This window comes from Haliotis asinina, chromosome 11, assembly GCF_037392515.1.
Source record: "Haliotis asinina isolate JCU_RB_2024 chromosome 11, JCU_Hal_asi_v2, whole genome shotgun sequence".
Classification (NCBI taxonomy): Eukaryota; Metazoa; Mollusca; class Gastropoda; order Lepetellida; family Haliotidae; genus Haliotis; species Haliotis asinina.
Window position 1 is genome coordinate 57,953,447 of NC_090290.1, and position 17,913 is coordinate 57,971,359.

General features: G+C 39.2%; 1 protein-coding gene across 2 annotated transcripts in view; it reads left to right on the forward strand.

Annotated features, from left to right (window-relative positions):
- Window positions 1-17,913, forward strand: part of LOC137256058 (protein white-like) — a 71,718-nt gene that overhangs the window by 36,845 nt on the left and 16,960 nt on the right. For both annotated transcript variants that reach the window (XM_067793739.1, XM_067793740.1), the window contains exons 5-11: window positions 5,735-5,806; window positions 6,647-6,745; window positions 7,270-7,436; window positions 9,520-9,591; window positions 11,815-11,917; window positions 12,662-12,763; window positions 14,643-14,674. In XM_067793739.1, the coding sequence (XP_067649840.1) occupies window positions 5,735-5,806; window positions 6,647-6,745; window positions 7,270-7,436; window positions 9,520-9,591; window positions 11,815-11,917; window positions 12,662-12,763; window positions 14,643-14,674 (647 nt within the window). The remainder of the gene's footprint in view (window positions 1-5,734; window positions 5,807-6,646; window positions 6,746-7,269; window positions 7,437-9,519; window positions 9,592-11,814; window positions 11,918-12,661; window positions 12,764-14,642; window positions 14,675-17,913) is intronic.

Sequence of the window (17,913 nt, forward strand, 5' to 3'; positions counted from 1 at the left end):
GGGCCTCAGTTGGCAATAAACAGACACAGCCAGTCATGGGCTGATGTGCCTGACAATGTGATGTTTTGCATGCATCTTTGCAAAATCATTACACATCAATATCCAAGATTGAAAACCTGGCCTGCTTTCCCTTGTTTTTAATCATTATTCAACAATCATAGTTGATGTGTTGATGAAAGTTCTATACTGGAGTTGACTCCCCAAAACATGTCCATGACTCCCACTCTTGTCAACACCAGGGAGTCACGATGATTCCTAAATTTTCATGTCTAGGGTAAACACTGCTAGAGTCTAAATACCCAGAAGGCGATGAATCATGGACCAATCTGGTAGGGTCCATCTTTAAGATATTTTCCCGCTTGAGCATACCCTACAAGTGTCCTGGGTGCCATCTGCTGGAGATCCGCAGACATGAGGCATCATCCTTGTTGACACTTAATGGAGGGTGAATCATATATACTGGACAAAATAAGTTTGGGATATTGACATTTTTAGGATTGATATTTTATTAGTATGTAAATGAACAAAAAGATCATTATTCAGAATTTCAAAATTTACATATATTCCTAACTATTTTTGTCCAGCATATATTTTGTTCAACCGTGGTACTCCCACATAAAAAACATATCCATGAGTCTGAGGATTCATTCTCGTTGGAGGATGAGGCTCCTGTAGCTGTCATCAACACCGAAACTTTGGCCATGTTTCATTGTCATGTCAGCACCTGATGCTAGTCCTCTAAGGTTAAATCCATTTGCAGTTGCAAGAGGTATTGAAGGTCTAGCTAGCAAGGTAAAGGAAGTTAAAAAGCTGGTTCTGTGTTAATTAACTGCAGGAAACAGATCCAACTGCAGATCCTACTTTCAACCAAATCTTTAGCAAGTGTTCGTGTTGAGGATTCTCCTCACAGATCACTTAATCCTAGTAAAGGCATTGTCCATGACATTGGACGTTGTCTTTCTGAAGATGACGTCATGAAAGAATTATGCTCACAAGGAGATGCTAGTGTTAAATGTTCCTCTGTGAAAAAGGATGATGAAGTCACAAAAAAACAACACTTGTCTTTTTACTTCCTGCCTTTCCATGCATCCAAAATCTTTGAAAGCTGTGTGTGGCAACTTGAGGGTGGACACTCCCTTGAGATGTTATACTTGCCAAAAATAACTGTGCCATAATTAAGCAGCTTGTCATCGGTGTGCGGGATCATGCATAAATTGAACCCTGTGACATACCCTCATTATGTGTTAATGGTCCTGGTTGTCATCCCTCTAAAGAATGTCCTACTTGGAAACCCATGTAAGATATCATGTGTGAAGCACAAAAGCAACATTTTATTTGTAGAAGCAAAGAAGATTGTTCTTGCTCAAGAACCATCGGGCCTGACTTACTTTGCTGCTCACTTACTTCTGTGTATCTCCAGTCACCAAACCTCAACATGTTTCATGCAGTACAAGAGGATGTCAGACTAACTACATGTGACGTGAATGATGACTCCCAGTCTTACATTGCTATCAGTTGAAATCCTGGCAAGGTCACCCAAATGACCTCTATTTTACAAACCTTATTCCATACATTTTAAGATATTGTCTTAGAAGGATGCATCGACATCTCAGAAATCATCATCTCAACCAGAAACAAATGTAAAGCAACTAACAAGGAACAAATCCAAAATAAACAATGAAAGTGCAAAAAGAATCAAAGTAACAGAACCCCAAAAGGTACAAATGATCAGCTCCAGCTTTTTTCATAAGTTTGCATCTCATTATCACTTGGATGTGTCTGACCATGGTCATGATAGGACACATAGCTTGTCTCCCTCAATGAAGGTGAGGGGTCGTTATCTTGTTCATCCTCTGAAGAAATGATACTTTCTTCTTTAATCCAGTGTAACTGTAGAGGACTGCATGAGGGCTTTATAACCTTTACACAGTTATTAGTCCAAGATTCTAACTCATCAGAGTTGAGTATACGTGAAACCTGTCTAAAGCAGACAGATAATTTTGACCTACATCAGTTCATTGCATATCATTGTTTTTCTCCTCGTGGTGATCGATCTTCTGTTGGAGCATCAATCTTGATGGGGAACAACATTATCCATAGCTCTATTCCACTTCAGACAAATCTGAAGTCATTGCAGCTTGACTTACATTACAGGTTGTGTTCTTTGCACATCTCGCCTTCATCAACTGTTCACCTTATGGATCTGCAAGTTCTGTATGATCAACCACATAAATCCTGTCTAATCATGGGTGACTTGAATGGCCACAACCCACTGTTGGGAGGTATTGATACAAGCGCTAATGTTAAATTAATGGAGGATTCCATCTCAAATGATAAATTATGCATTTATAATGATGGTGCGCATACTTAAATTTACTTATTTACAAGGCACAGAAGAAAGCTGAACATTACTTCTGTCACCATCCTATGGTCCACAATTTAGACGAAGTATGAATTATTAACACTAAAGCATGCAGTACTTTGAAGCAAAGTAAACAGCAATCTTGGTGACACAATGTATCAAGGATTATTTCGCACATGCCGATATCAAAGGTGTGGAATATGATTAAAAAAATCAAGGGCAAATCCTCTAAATCCATTAACCATCTGAAAGATGGGAACAAATTACTGACTAATGAATCAGGTGTTCCAAATAAACTTGGTAAACCGTTGGCCAAACATTCTTCCCCATCTAAGTATATACCAGAAAATCAAAAATATCAAAAACAGCAAAAAAAAAGAAATCTATTAATTTCAGTTCATTTGATGTGAAAGACTACAATGAAACCTTTTAGATACATGAGCTTCATACTGTTCTTGATCAGGCTCACAATATTGCATCTGGACCTCATGATATACATTATCAGTTCGTGAAACGCTTGTCAGACTCATGTTTGGAGACACTCTTACATATTTTTGATGACATTTTGACAACTCCATGTCACTAACTAGCTTCATTTGCAAAACCATGGAACGCATGATTAATAATAGACTTGTTTTCAACTTGGAAGCCAATAACCTAATAACAGATATACAATGTGTTTTCTGTAAAAACAGAAGTATGATCAATCATTAAAGGCATTCAGAATCTTTAGCTAAGAATTCCATAGTTAGTAAACAACATGCATTGTCGATCATTTTTGATGTGGAATAAATGTACAACTTGTCATGAAAACATTGAATTTTGAAAGATTTACATGACTTTTGATTATGAGGATGTTTGCCTCAAGTAATATTCAACCATTTAAACGACAGGCAATTTCAAGTCTGAGTGGGTTCTACCCGGTCTGATCATTGCATTTTATCTGTCATTAGTATCACAATCAACAGTTTATCAAAGGATTTAAATGATTCAATTGATGGATCACCATTTGTGGCTGATTTTAATATTTCTTGTTGTGGTAAAAATATACGTACTATTGTATGTCAACAGCTGTTGTGTTTAAACCAAATAAATAAATGGTGTGCAAAACTAATTGTATGCATTTCTGCTGTAAATGCAAACTGCATAAAGACCCTGAACTGTCTTTAAATGGCGCACGCATCAAAGTTGTAAGGGAGGCCAAGTTCTTGGGTGTTATTTTCGACTCAAATTTAAGCTCTCTGCCACATATTACGTCCCTTAAAGCTAAATGCCTGAGGGCAGTTGATCTGGTAAAAGTTGTTTCCTACTCAAAGTGGGGACGGGACCAAACTACCTTCTTCACTTATACAGATCACTTATATGTTCTACACTAGATTATGGCTCAATTGTACATTGTGGAGCCTGCAAAAGCAATTTGAAACTATTAGATTCTGCGTCTAAGGTGTAAGACTTTGTCCTGGATCTAACTTCTCCTGGTAACAGTCTCTGTATCGAGGCTGATGAACCATCTCCTCATGTATCAAATTGTCTTTTCAATATCACTACACTCTATTAAAGTAAGTCCAACCCTGCATTATAACTGTGTCTTCAATTCGTTCGTCTTGCCAAAGACCAAGGTTTGATTCTCCACATAGGTGCAGTATGTGAAGACCATTTCTGGTGTCCCCTACTGTGGTATAGCTGGAATACTGGTGTCCCCCACTGTGGTATAACTGGAATACTGGTGTCCCCCGTGGTGGTATAGCTGGAATACTGGTGTCCCCACTGTGGTATAACTGGAATACTGGTGTCCCCCGTGGTGGTATAGCTGGAATACTGGTGTCCCCACTGTGGTATAACTGGAATACTGGTGTCCCCCACTGTGTTATAACTGGAATACTGGTGTCCCCCACTGTGGTATAACTGGAATACTGGTGTCCCCCGTGGTGGTATTGCTGGAATACTGGTGTCCCCACTGTGGTATAACTGGAATACTGGTGTCCCCCACTGTGGTATAATTGGAATACTGGTGTCCCCTACTGTGGTATAACTGGAATACTGGTGTCCCCCGTGGTGGTATAGCTGGAATACTGGTGTCCCCACTGTGGTATGGCTGGAATACTGGTGTCCCCCGTGGTGGTGGTACAGCTGGAATACTGGTGTCCCCACTGTGGTATAACAGGAATACTGGTGTCCCCCAAGCTTGTATAAATGGAATACTGGTGTCCCCCACTGTGGTATAACTGGAATACTGGTGTCCCCCACGCTTGTATAACTGGAATACTGGTGTCCCCCACTGTGGTATAACTGGAATACTGGTGTCCCCACTGTGGTATAACTGGAATACTGGTGTCCCCTACTGTGGTATAGCTGGAATACTGGTGTCCCCCACTGTGGTGTAACTGGAATACTGGTGTCCCCCACGCTTGTATAACTGGAATACTGGTGTCCCCCACTGTGGTATGGCTGGAATACTGGTGTCCCCCGTGGTGGTGGTATAGCTGGAATACTGGTGTCCCCACTGTGGTATAACTGGAATACTGGTGTCCCCCACTGTGGTATAACTGGAATACTGGTGTCCCCCACTGTGGTATAACTGGAATACTGGTGTCCCCCACTGTGGTATAACTGGAATACTGGTGTCCCCTACTGTGGTATAACTGGAATACTGGTGTCCCCCACGCTTGTATAACTGGAATACTGGTGTCCCCCACTGTGGTATAACTGGAATACTGGTGTCCCCACTGTGGTATAACTGGAATACTGGTGTCCCCTACTGTGGTATAGCTGGAATACTGGTGTCCCCCACTGTGGTATAGCTGGAATACTGGTGTCCCCCGCAGTGGTATAGCTGGAATACTGGTGCCCCCCCAATGTGGTATAGCTGGAATACTGGTGTCCCTCACTGTGGCATAGCTGGAATACTGGTGTCCCGTACTGTGATATTGCTGGAAGATTGTGAAAGCGGCATAAACCCGCACTGACTCATTCACTGATTAGCTCACAGACTCACCAGTTTAGTCATCTACTCACTAACTCACTCACACATAGGATTAAGACTGTATGCTCTTACCACTGTACAGTACATATTGCGGTCGGTACAAGGCCTTTGGTTTGGTCTGTTTAAGTTCGGTGTATGTGAAAATAGCGGCCACCTAGCAAAGAAATGCATAGATTTTCACAAAATGTTTCGATTTTAGTAAAGGTTTAAAAAGGTTACTAAAATGGTGGTAAGAAAAAAAAATGCCTAATTCTTGGATTGCATTACTGTATACAGAGCCATCTACAAATGCTGTGGTATTTCACTAGTACTCACTCACTCACTCACTCACTCACTCACTCACTCACTCACTCACTCACTCACTCACTCACTCACTCACTCACTTCCAGGCCCTACTGAGGATGGACAAGAGCCTGAAGAAGAAAGCACGGTTACAGCGGGTGGAGGAGGTGATTACAGAGGTGAGCACCAGTAGATTAAGCATTGAAAAATTAGTGTACACGTCCACCAACATGCTGAGTTATAATGTGCAATAAAATGTTATTTTTCAGAAGCCTGTTTAGGTGTTTCAGGGGTTAATCATTTCCAGTCGTAAACAATATTCCAAGGCAGGCCAGGAATATAACTAAATGATATAACCAAGATAAAACTAAATGTTTTTTACCAAACTCAGTGTGGGTGTTAGAGCTGGTATGAAACAGCCCTGGGCTCACTTGCACAAAGCGATCTTAGCGCTACAATGATTGTAACTCCCATTCTCCTACATAGGTTTACGATAGTCGTAGCGCTAAGATCGTTTTGTGCAAGTGAGCCCTGATGTTTTAGGTTTGACAAACAAGATCAAGCTCTCAGACTATCTGGTTTAGTTGATAGTCATTCAAAAATCCACTTAGGTAAATATGTATATACAATTATTAACTTTAGCAAACAGAAATTGTGTGTGCATATTATATATCTGTTCATATCCTCAAAACTCAAAAGAGCCACAAGCCTTGAAGGCTTTCAGGCACTGAAGTTATGTGATCTGTTGAGGAACTATCAAGAGTTATAAAATCCTAAAACGTGACTAATATATTCTAATATTGAAATGTTAAAAGACATGCTGCATGAGTCACATTTCTTTTTCAGCTTTGGATTTATGGGATATTGTTCCTTTGTGTGAATATTGATGGATTCAGATATCCATGGAAAATCAAAACAATAGCAGACGCAGTAACCTGGGGAATTGGTCAAGATTAGTGCACCTTTCAATAAATGTATGCCAGTTCTTCACCAGGAACTTTGCAATTAATTGCCTTCAGATGGGACTGAGCAAGTGTGCAGACACACAAGTAGGGACACCGGGACGCACCAAGGGCATCTCTGGTGGTGAGAAGAAGAGGTTGTCCTTTGCTTCTGAGGTGAGAATTGTCTTCAGACATTGATCAGTTCTGTAGTTCCAAGTTCTTTAGCTTCAGAGTATTGCAATTTGTTCCATCATCTGTTATTTCTTCTGATCATACTTCTCTCTGTTATTAGGGCCAATCATACTTGTCTCCCCACCTGTTATTATCTGTTCCTACAATGTGTCATGACGCTATGTGATCTGTGGCTACAATATGTGACCTGTGGCTACAGTATGTGACCTGTGGCACGTGTGACTGTAGGCTACAGTATGTGATCTGTAACTACAATATGTGACCTGTGGCTACAACATGCCACCTTTGACTACAAAATGTGACATGTGGCTACAGTATGTGACCTGTGGCTACAATGTGTGACCTTTGATTAATAGTGTGTACCTTTTACTGCCACCTGTTATTCTGTGGATCATAATATCTGCTTCAGACTTAAGAAAACCTTCCACACCAGTTTTATGTTATGTTGAAGAATATTTGTGTGACAAAAATTCAACATGCCAACTTTGATTGAAATATCTGTTTAGGTGCTCACCAACCCCCCACTTATGTTCTGTGATGAGCCGACATCTGGACTGGACTCCTTCATGGCTCAGAGTATTGTCCAGACTCTTCAGACGATGGCGTCCAAGGGCCGAACAATCTTATGTACCATTCACCAGCCGTCATCAGAAGTCTTTGCCATGTTTGACGAGTATGTGTTATTTCTCTCATGGGAATTAGAAGTGAGTGTATGAGATGTATGTTCACCCTTTGGAACTGGATGCCTTTTCCTGTTGCCTTTGGCTGAGGATCACCATAGTAAATATATATATATATATACAGTATGGTTCAAAATTATTGAGAATAGCTAAAGCATTTCATATTATTAAACGAGAACAAATCAGATAAAATTGAATGTATTGTGAAAGTGAACTGACCTTTTCATGTTGTGTAGGTAACAATTTAATATTTTATCAAGTCTCCTTGAGCTTCACGGCACAATCTAAGACGGGTAAGCATACTTCCTATCAGAGAGGTTAGTGTCTCGTGAGTTATGCTGTCCCAGTATCGGACCACTTCTCTTTTCATGTCTTCAATTTTTGTCAACCCCTTTTGATTCTCACATCCCTTCATCATCCCCCAAATGTTCTCAATGGGATTTAAGTCAGGACTATATGCAGGAAATGGTAATGCAGTCACATTTTTGTCCTGAAACCACTGCTTGGCATGTTTTGCGGTGTGTTTAGGATCATTATCTTGCTGCAAAATCCAGTCATTTCCATAAAACACATGTGCACATGGAAGGAGAAAATTATCTAATATGTTAGTTTAGCGTTGACTTGTCAGATTTCCCTCAAACACCCTCAGCGGGGTCGTTCCTAATAAGGATATCCCTCCCCATACATGAAACTTTGGGCTGTATTTAGGTCGTCGACACAACGGTGCTGACGCAGACTTTGTCCATATTTTCCCATTATTGGGATATACCCATATTGAGCTTTCATCAGTAAAAATCACATTTTCCCAGTCAAAGTTTTCATGTGCCAAACACCACTCAACACGCCTGTCTTTATGTTCTTGTTTCATGAGAGGAGAAGGAATTCCAGTCTTTTTCTCCCATCCAAGATCAATCAAATTTCTTCTAACTGTAGATTTTGATACAACTGTTGATCCCCTTTCTATCATTTCATACCTGATGTTGGAGATGCTTGCCCTTTGGTTTTTAGACGCTAAAATTCCCAGCCGGACGCGATCTGAGAAGTCCAATTTTCTGCGTCTCCCTGCTCCTTTCTGGTGCCCAAAATCCTTTCCCTCTTTAAAATTCTTCCTAATCCTATACACAGTAGAAAGAAGAGTTCCTGTTCTCTCTGCCAATGTATTTACATCATCAATTCCTTGATTACACAACTCAAAAATCAACCTTCTTTTATCTTCAGCAGACATTGTTGACAGTGCTGAGGAAAATGACGTCTGCTACAAATTCAGGGGAGGTAACTCTAATTGTACTATACTCAGTGGGCCAAGATGAGTTCCCTCCCTTATACCATTACTTAGTTTTAAGTATCAGTGAATCAGTTGAGGTGTTAGGATAGCTCAAAGTAAGAGGAAAAATTCTCAATAATTATGAACCAGACTATATATGGGTATTTATATATATGGCGATGTAGCCCATCCCAGTCAAATACATGCTCAAAGAGTTTTCTTTTTTACCTGATCACTGGATGACATGCAGATTGTAGAGCGTACAACTCATGAAGCCACTACGCACACCAAGTTAATGTGGCTTTTCCATCCTTACAAGGTACCCATTCACAGCTGGGACGGGACTGGGACATACACTTTGTCCAACTTTACCAATGGATTTGTAGGGTGTTCGGAGTTGTGTACTGTACCTTAGAGATTGTGCCAACACTGAGAAAATCGCCGCACAAAGTTGACTTCAAGGTTTTTTCACCCAGGCACAGGTTGGTTCGATCCTGGCATCCCGCTGGACCACCATGCCCTGGCATGGTGCCAGAGACAATATCGCGTGAAAACAATGTCATGTCTTTTGAACAACTGCATGTTGTCATGTGCCATGCAATGCTACAATCAAGAACATGGCAAATAATCACTCTGATTATCCATCAATATGACAGAATATATCCAAAACTGAAACATACAATAATCTGTAGAGTCAGGTTTTGAGGACTCAACATCTGGAATCAACATGTAGTGAAAATTTTACTTTTGAAATATAACCCACCGTTTTCTGTCAGAACATTATAATGTCAGTTTCATCATTATTGTTTCAGGGTTTTGCTGCTGGCAGAAGGGAGAACAGCATTCATAGGGCCATCAAAAGAGGCATTTGAGTTCTTCTCAAGGTCAGTGGGTGCTGCACAGTGAGTGAGTGAGTGAGTGAGTAAGTTTAGTTTTATGCTGCTTTTAGCAATATTCCAGCAATATCATGGCGGGGACACCAGAAATGGGCATCACCCCATAGTATATAACAAGTGGCCACACACCTGTCCTATTAGAAGAACGTCTAGCCTCTGAAATGAATGAGATGGTGGCATAGCTTAGTGGTTAAAGTATTCTGTTGCCAAAGGTTTGATTCCACACATGGGTACAATGTGTGAAGAGTATTCGTGATATTGCTGGAATATAGCTAAAAGCAGTGTCCAACCCAACTCACTCACTCACTCTGAAATGAGCAGTTCCTAAATTATAATCATGCAACTAAATGAAATAGAACTGAATCTTTTTATCCCCCCGGCATCTAATGCAGGTGTAATGTAATGTTTCCGGTGCATAACTCAGAAACCGTTCAATATTTTTAGACCAAACTTGATAGATATGATGATCTCAACCTACAGTGGTGCCTTTTGCTATTTACAGAGTTTTGGCATTTTTATTTTTTTGTTTTTCCATAGAACATTTTGATGTTAGTCTAATGGTGGTGCGGGCTTCGTTTCTGGAGCAGAACTCAAAAACCATTCAATATTTTTCTGCAAAACTTAGTAGATATGTGTCTCAGACCTCAAAGTGGTGCCCTTTGCTATTTACAGGTTTTTGTGATGCATTATTTTCTCAGTTTCCATGGAAATGCTTCGGACTTAGTCTCAAAATGGAGGTATGGGCTTCGTTTCCGGAGCAGAACTCAAAAACCGTTCAATATTTTTCTGCAAAACTTGGTAGATATACCAATCAGAAGCTGCAATGGTGATATTTGCTAGTTATAGGTTTTTGTGATTTCTTAGTTTCTAGGTTTCCATGGAAACGATTCAGACTTAATCTCAAAAGTAAGAGGTATGTTCGTTTCCGGAGCAGAACTCAAAAACTTCTTAATATCTGTCAGTGTTACTTGGTAGATATATGTAGCAGACCCCAAAGTGGTGCCTTTTGCTATTTACAGGTTTTTCTGATTTATTATTTTCTCTGTTTCTATGGAAACGTTTCAGACTTAGTCTCAAAATGGAGGTATGGGCTTCGTTTCCGGAGCAGAATTAAAAAACCGTTCAATATTTTTCTGCAAAACTTGGTTGATATATCAATCAGAACCTAAAGTGGTGCCTTTTGCTACTTACAGGTTTTTGTGATTTATTATTTTCTTGGTCTCCATGTAAACGTTTCAGACTTACTCTCAAGAGTGAGAGGTGTGTTTCGTTTCCAGAGCAGAACTCTAAAACTTCAAAATTTCTGTCAGTAAAATTTGGTAGATATGTGTGGCAGACCCCAGAGTGGTGCCTTTTGCTATTTACAGGTTTTTGTGATTTATCATTTTCTGGGATTTCATGGAAACATTTCAGACTTAGTCTCAAAATGGAGGTATGGGCTTCGTTTCTGCAGCAGAACTAAAACACCAATCAATATTTTTCAGCAAAACTAGGTAGATATATCAATCAGAACCTAAAGTGGTGCCTTTTGCTATTTACAGGTTTTAGTGATTTATCATTTTCTCAGTTTCCATGAAAAAGTTTTTGACTTACTCTCAAAAGTGAGAGGTGTGTTTCGTTTCCGGAGCAGAGCTCAAAAACTTCTTAATATCTGTCAGTGTTAATTGGTAGATATGTGTGGCAGACCCCAAAGTGGTGCCTTTTGCTATTTACAGGTTTTTATGATGTATTATTTTCTCGGTTCCATGAACACATTGCTGACTTCGTTTCTGGAGCACAACTTGAAAACCATTTTATATCTTTCAAAAGATCTTGGCAGATATACGAGACAGATATTGAAATGATGACTTTTTCTGATTAATGATATATGGCATTTATATTTTTCATGAATTCCATGGAAACAATTCAGACTTGGTCTAAAAGCACAATAAGTAACTGTCGGATGATTTGTCCTTTCAATTATGTGGGGGCCGGGGGGATATGTCATCTTCTGATGACTCTTGTTTAATTTTCAGAAACTGTGGCAATCTGGAATTACCACATTATCTAGGCTTGCAAGGGTTTTCTTTGATAAATTTGTTTCAGGGTCTGTGTGACAGACTACTCTCCTGAAACAGGTGACAGTTCCTGAATACTGTTAAAAATTATAAATATCTAAATATTTCATGTTATAAATTTATTGAGCTGTCATGTGGTCTTCGGTTCCTGCAGCAAAGGCTTCCTGTGCCCACAAAACTTCAATCCTGCAGATTTTTATGTGCTTACGCTGGCCATTGTACCAGGGAGGGAAGCAGAGTGTCGGGGCAAAGTGGAGGTAACTTATGATCCTTATGTCTTGCATACCACTATCAGAGTAATGGTACGTGGCAACTATTGCTTGCAGTTATTCATGTCTTGTTAGCTGAGGATTAACCATGGATTAAATGTTGCAGCTTTCATTACCATCCAGCTGCATATACATACAGGTCTGTAAGGGACCATTCATGTAAGGGACCATTCATAATTTATGGCTAGGAGGAATAGTGATGATTTTTATGGAGAAGCATGTACAAAGTGAATGACTCCTCCTAATATTTGTGTACAAAGGTAACTCCCCACTCCTCTCCCCAAAGCCCCACCCCCCTGCATGTCATGTACAGAAATGACCCCCACCATTCCCATTTTTTTTAAGCATAATTTTTAACTATTTTTATGTGCAGAATTGCAGACCCTTCCTACCTCCCCAGTGACCCCCTCTTAAAATCATCATCCCGTGTCATTAATTATGAACAGTCTCTAAGACTCAGTATCTAGGTGATTAGAATGTGGCACAGCAAAAATTAAGAAGTCGGGGAGAGGGGTAGGGCATGTGGTGTCAAAATTCCTCAAAGCTGTACAAGCATTTACAGGAAAATGTGACAGTCCTTTTTTTTCATAAATTTAGAATTTATGAATTTGAACATTATTTTGAGCCTTGTCATTTATTTTTGTGAAGTAGTGTTGTTTTGGGTATATTGCTGTATGTGCTGTAAGATATCAGTTTGGTCATACATGTGACAGTGTGGGATAATGGTTCCAGACAATCTGCGATGCCTTCAGTGAGAGTGAGACCTATGGCAAGATGAAGACAAACATCAATGATGTCAGCAGCAAGATCCAGGATCTGTCATCATCGGTTGTGGTAGGTGTTGAGATTTATTCTGGCTGAGATTGTGTTTTTATAAGTATATGCCATTCAGCAGTCTACAATTCAATGCCAACATGGACTACGTTTACCACAATTCTCATACTCATCCCAGGGTTTAACAAAAGTGGGTTTAACCGAAGACTTACATCACTTAGACGTTACATTTACACATAAAGCTGTCAGTACAATGGGCCAGCCAGGTGAAACAACAGTACCTCATGTAAGCCAGTATGTGAACATGAGTGCCGTCAGGAGCTCATGTAAGCCAGTACATGAACATGAGTGTCGTCAGGAGCCATGTCTGAATTCAGCAACATTTCTGTCCCTGTGCTCAGCTGATAATACCACCAGATGTAGTGGCCCCTAGATCTTGTCATTCAAAACCAAACTCCATCTCTCTGAAGAACTCAATAGAATATACCAACAAGTTATGACAAAACTGACTGATCAGGGTTAGGGTTAGGGTTAGGTTGTGGTAGGTGTTGTGAGTTATCCAACCAACCAAATCAATGCTTTAGGACATTTCCTTGTGGACTCTTACTTTTGTGTAACACTGTCCCAAATAGTTTTTTCAGACTATAGGAAATAACAGAAATCCTACCCTAATCATTGGTTATTGACGAGGGGTCAGTATGTACGAGGGGCCCTATTTAGACAGTACATATTCTTCTGCTAACATGTAAATCAACCATGCCTTGATTGCAATTGGCCAGCCAGGTGAAACAACAGTGCCTCATGTAAGCCAGTACAATTGGTCAGCCAGGTGAAACAACAGTGCCTCATGTAAGTCAGTACAATTGGTCAGCCAGGTGAAACAACAGTGCCTCATGTAAGCCAGTGCAATTGGTCAGCCAGGTGAAACAACAGTGCCTCATGTAAGTCAGTACAATTGGTCAGCCAGGTGAAACAACAGTGCCTCATGTAAGCCAGTACAATTGGTCAGCCAGGTGAAACAACAGTGCCTCATGTAAGCCAGTGCAATTGGTCAGCCAGGTGAAACAACAGTGCCTCATGTAAGTCAGTACAATTGGTCAGCCAGGTGAAACAACAGTGCCTCATGTAAGTCAGTACAGTTGGGCAGCCAGGTGAAACAACAGTGCCTCATGTAAGCCAGTACAATTGGTCAGCCAGGTGAAACAACAGTGCCTCATGTAAGTCAGTACTATTGGTCAGCCAGGTGAAACAACATGTGCAGTGCCTCATGTAAGTCAGTACAATTAGCCAACCAGGTGAAACAACAGTGCCTCATGTAAGTCAGTACAATTGTCAGCCAGGTGAAACAACAGTGCCTCATGTAAGTCAGTACAATTGGTCAGCCAGGTGAAACAACATGTGCAGTGCCTCATATAAGTCAGTAAAATTGGCCAACCAGGTGAAACAACAGTGCCTCATGTAAGTCAGTACAATTGTCAGCCAGGTGAAACAACAGTGCCTCATGTAAGCCAGTACAATTGGGCAGCCAGGTGAAACAACAGTGCCTCATGTAAGTCAGTACAATTGGTCAGCCAGGTGAAACAACAGTGCCTCATGTAAGTCAGTACAGTTGGGCAGCCAGGTGAAACAACAGTGCCTCATGTAAGCCAGTACAATTGTCAGCCAGGTGAAACAACGGTACCTCATGTAAGCCAGTACGTGAACATGAGTGTCGTCAGGAGCCATGTCTGAAATCATGGCAACAGTTCTGTCCCTGTGCTCAACTGATAAAACCACCAAATGTAGTGGCCCCTAGATCTTGTCATTCAAAACCAAACTCTATCTCTCTGAAGAACTCAATAGAATATACCAACAAGTTATGACAAAACTGACTGATCAAATGTAGCATTTTTAATAAATGTTCTATTTTATGTTTTATTTATCTATTTCTACTTTTTAGCTTGAAGATGCTTTTGCCAACGGGAATGACAGGTGCGTGCGTTACCTTCACTATTTATAATCGTGTGTGTTTCCTTGAAATGTGGGAAGTTATGGTAGCTAAGATAAATGACTTGTAATAAATTAAACATTCAAAACTCATTCATGTTGTTTTGTCTCAACATTTGTGGGGGTCATTTCTTGCCAATGGGCCAAATCAGTGAAGGTCAGGGGTGGAATAGGCCTTCAGCAACACATACTTTCCACATGCTTGTGGTAAAAGGAGACTAATGGGATCAGGTGGTCAGACTCGCAGACTTGGTTTACACATGTCATTGGTTCCCATTTGCACAGATCGAAGCTCATGCTGTTGATCACTGGATTGTTGGGTCTGGACTTGACCATTTACAGGGTGCTGCCATATAGCTGGAATATTGCCGAGTGCTGCATAAAACTAAACTCACTCACTCACTCACTCACTCACTCACTCACTCACTCACTCACTGGCATCATAATTGTGTAAGTCAACTGTTGTTCCTCACACTGAAGGACAGGTTTAATTCCTGTCTGTCATGTGTGAAAGCCAATGTCTGGTGTCCACTGTCATAATATTGCTGAAATATTGCTGAAAGTATCATAAAATGCTCACTCACTCAGAATGTAATTCATTTTGGTACACGTGGAACTAGTAATGGAGGGTTCGTCATTGATGCTCAGTTGTTGCAATATCTGTGAGGTAGCTGTTGTAACGTTCTAGGAGAAGTGAAATTAGGTTTAAGCCTTCCAAAAAGCAGCATGTGTTTGGACTTGTCATGACTTTTGTTTTTGTTCCCATGGTTACAATGTCAACCATATCAAAGACAAACAGTAACAACAAATAGAGGAACGGAGAAGATACATTGCTGTAAGGATGTAATCACCATCAGCTTCTGAATATTGGGACCTGTGAATTCTGTTTAATGCATTCATTTCTTAGTTTCATTGTTTCACCTTGAAATACTTTTTTCCCCACAGGAATTAATGAATGTTTCAATTGACTTTTTAATATTACATAAACTGATCTGTTTTTTGGCAGAGGTAATGATTTGATTTAGTATAATGTCATTATGTAATGTACCAAATCAAATAAAATATTTTGTAATGTTTATTTTTTGTGGTAAATAGATATCAATGCAGAGCTCTGGATGACGCCAGAATTTTATGGTTTCACAACATTCCCAATATACTCGACAAATACTGTCTGACACATCATTGCATAAACTTTACAAATCATTGGGGTCAATCAGGTTCATTTCCAATAATTCTATTGCAATATCTCCTTGTAAAATTCTGTATTGAAACCAAGATGTTGAACATCTTTCAGTCCATGTCTGTAGAAGTTAAAATTTTCTGCCAGTTGAATGCACAATCAGTCCCCATTTGGTATAAGTGTCAAGGTTATCATTTTCATAAATCAATTGTTCATAAAATAATCTTGAACCTTTTGGGAGTTTTGATATATTTTCTGTATTATTCATTGATGTATTAAATGTAGGAATGATCCTTGTCCTTTTGATATCAATTTTCCAAATATCAGGCAAGATGTGAAGTAGATTGTAATAGTCTAATAGTGTCCCTCATATTTTGTATTTTAACTTTAACTTACCAAAAGGCATAAATCCTTGTTCGTCAAATAAGTCTTTTACTGGCAATAAACAATTATCGTCTCACTGTCCATGGCTAGGTGTTTAATAGTGATGACTGACTATGATATATTTGCTCCATACTGGAAGATATCATTATAAGATATATTGCCGGGATTATTGTCACATGGTTCTTCACAGTAAAGTCTGAGTGGATAATTTAAAGGTGTAATAAATGTTTTTATATTTCTATATTTGTTTTCAGACCTGATATCTCAGAAAATCAATAGCTGCATTAAGAAATAATTCCTTGGAACATTGGCCTAACTTATGTTCTCTGTCATCAATAACAGTGCCTATAATGTGATCATTATTTTCTGTCATGCATCCCAAGATTTCAGCTACAAAGAGAAATCGATATGATGACAAGGTGTTGCACTGTCTACAACCACATTCGTTTTCAAAGAAAAGTGACCATTTTGTGTCATGCAAGAAGTAGTGTGATATCATCGTAGATTAAAAACCCAGCATATTATTTGTGGACCTAAACCAAATTTGTTAAGGACTGAATTGATAAAATCTTTTTAAACTTTTTGATCTTTTCAAAATGAATTAGAAGCAGTAAACTTGGTTTATTTCTCTTTTTGTAAACTTAGTGTCATATAATAATTTTGTACTGTCACTAACAGTTCTACCTTGAATATATCCTGTTGAATATATCCTGTTATATCCTGTTGAATATATCCTGTTCGGCTTCCATGGATAAGTAAGTTGAATGTCTTTTTTTGAACAGTTTGTTATACATGCACCAATTATTTCATAAAGAGCATTCAAAAGACTGGTTGGTCTCCGATTTTTCAGCTGAAGTTTATCTATAATTGCTTTGGGTATGCATGTTCTAGTCCCTCTCTTCATGGTCACAGATAACCTATTCTAAATAGAAACATTTTTAACAATTGGAAAATCCATGTTTTAAGATCATTCCTGAAAATTGAAAGAAATCAATGGGGGATCCATCAATTCCAGAACTATTATTGTATTTGGTGATTTGGTGATTTCCTCCATATCAGTTTTCAAGTTCTTAATGCATCATTTAGTGAAGCTGTTCCAACATTTTGTAAATCAACATTCACTTCCCATCTGCTAACTGATGAATAGAACACCTTATAAAATGTTCTTGGCTGCTTGAAGATATAAATACTATCTGTAATATCCTCATTTTTGTCAGTATCAATTTTATAGATCTGCTGACAACAAGGTTTTTTTTCTACATTACAAAAGTATCTGGTTGAGGTTTCTTCATTTTTATGCCATACAATTCTAATTCTAATCTGAGTGCCTTTTAATTCCTGTTAAGTTCTGATAGCATGGTCTCCTCTATGTTTTGGAATTTTTCCTTATATTGTCTTCACAGACTTTTTATATTTCCAATTCAGTTGTCTTAGGATGCAAAATAGTTTTGCCTTTAACTTTTCATTAGAAAGATTTCCATGAATGAACTATCACTTTTTTTAAGTCAAACCTTATCACTATTCAGATCAATATTGCTGCTCTCAGATGTATCATTTTCCGAGTATTCTTTGATTGTTTCTTCTAAAATTGTCTTAGCCAAGTTGTTGGTTTTAGGAAGGTATTGAAGTATCAAATTTCCAGTAGCCATTGCCTCTATTC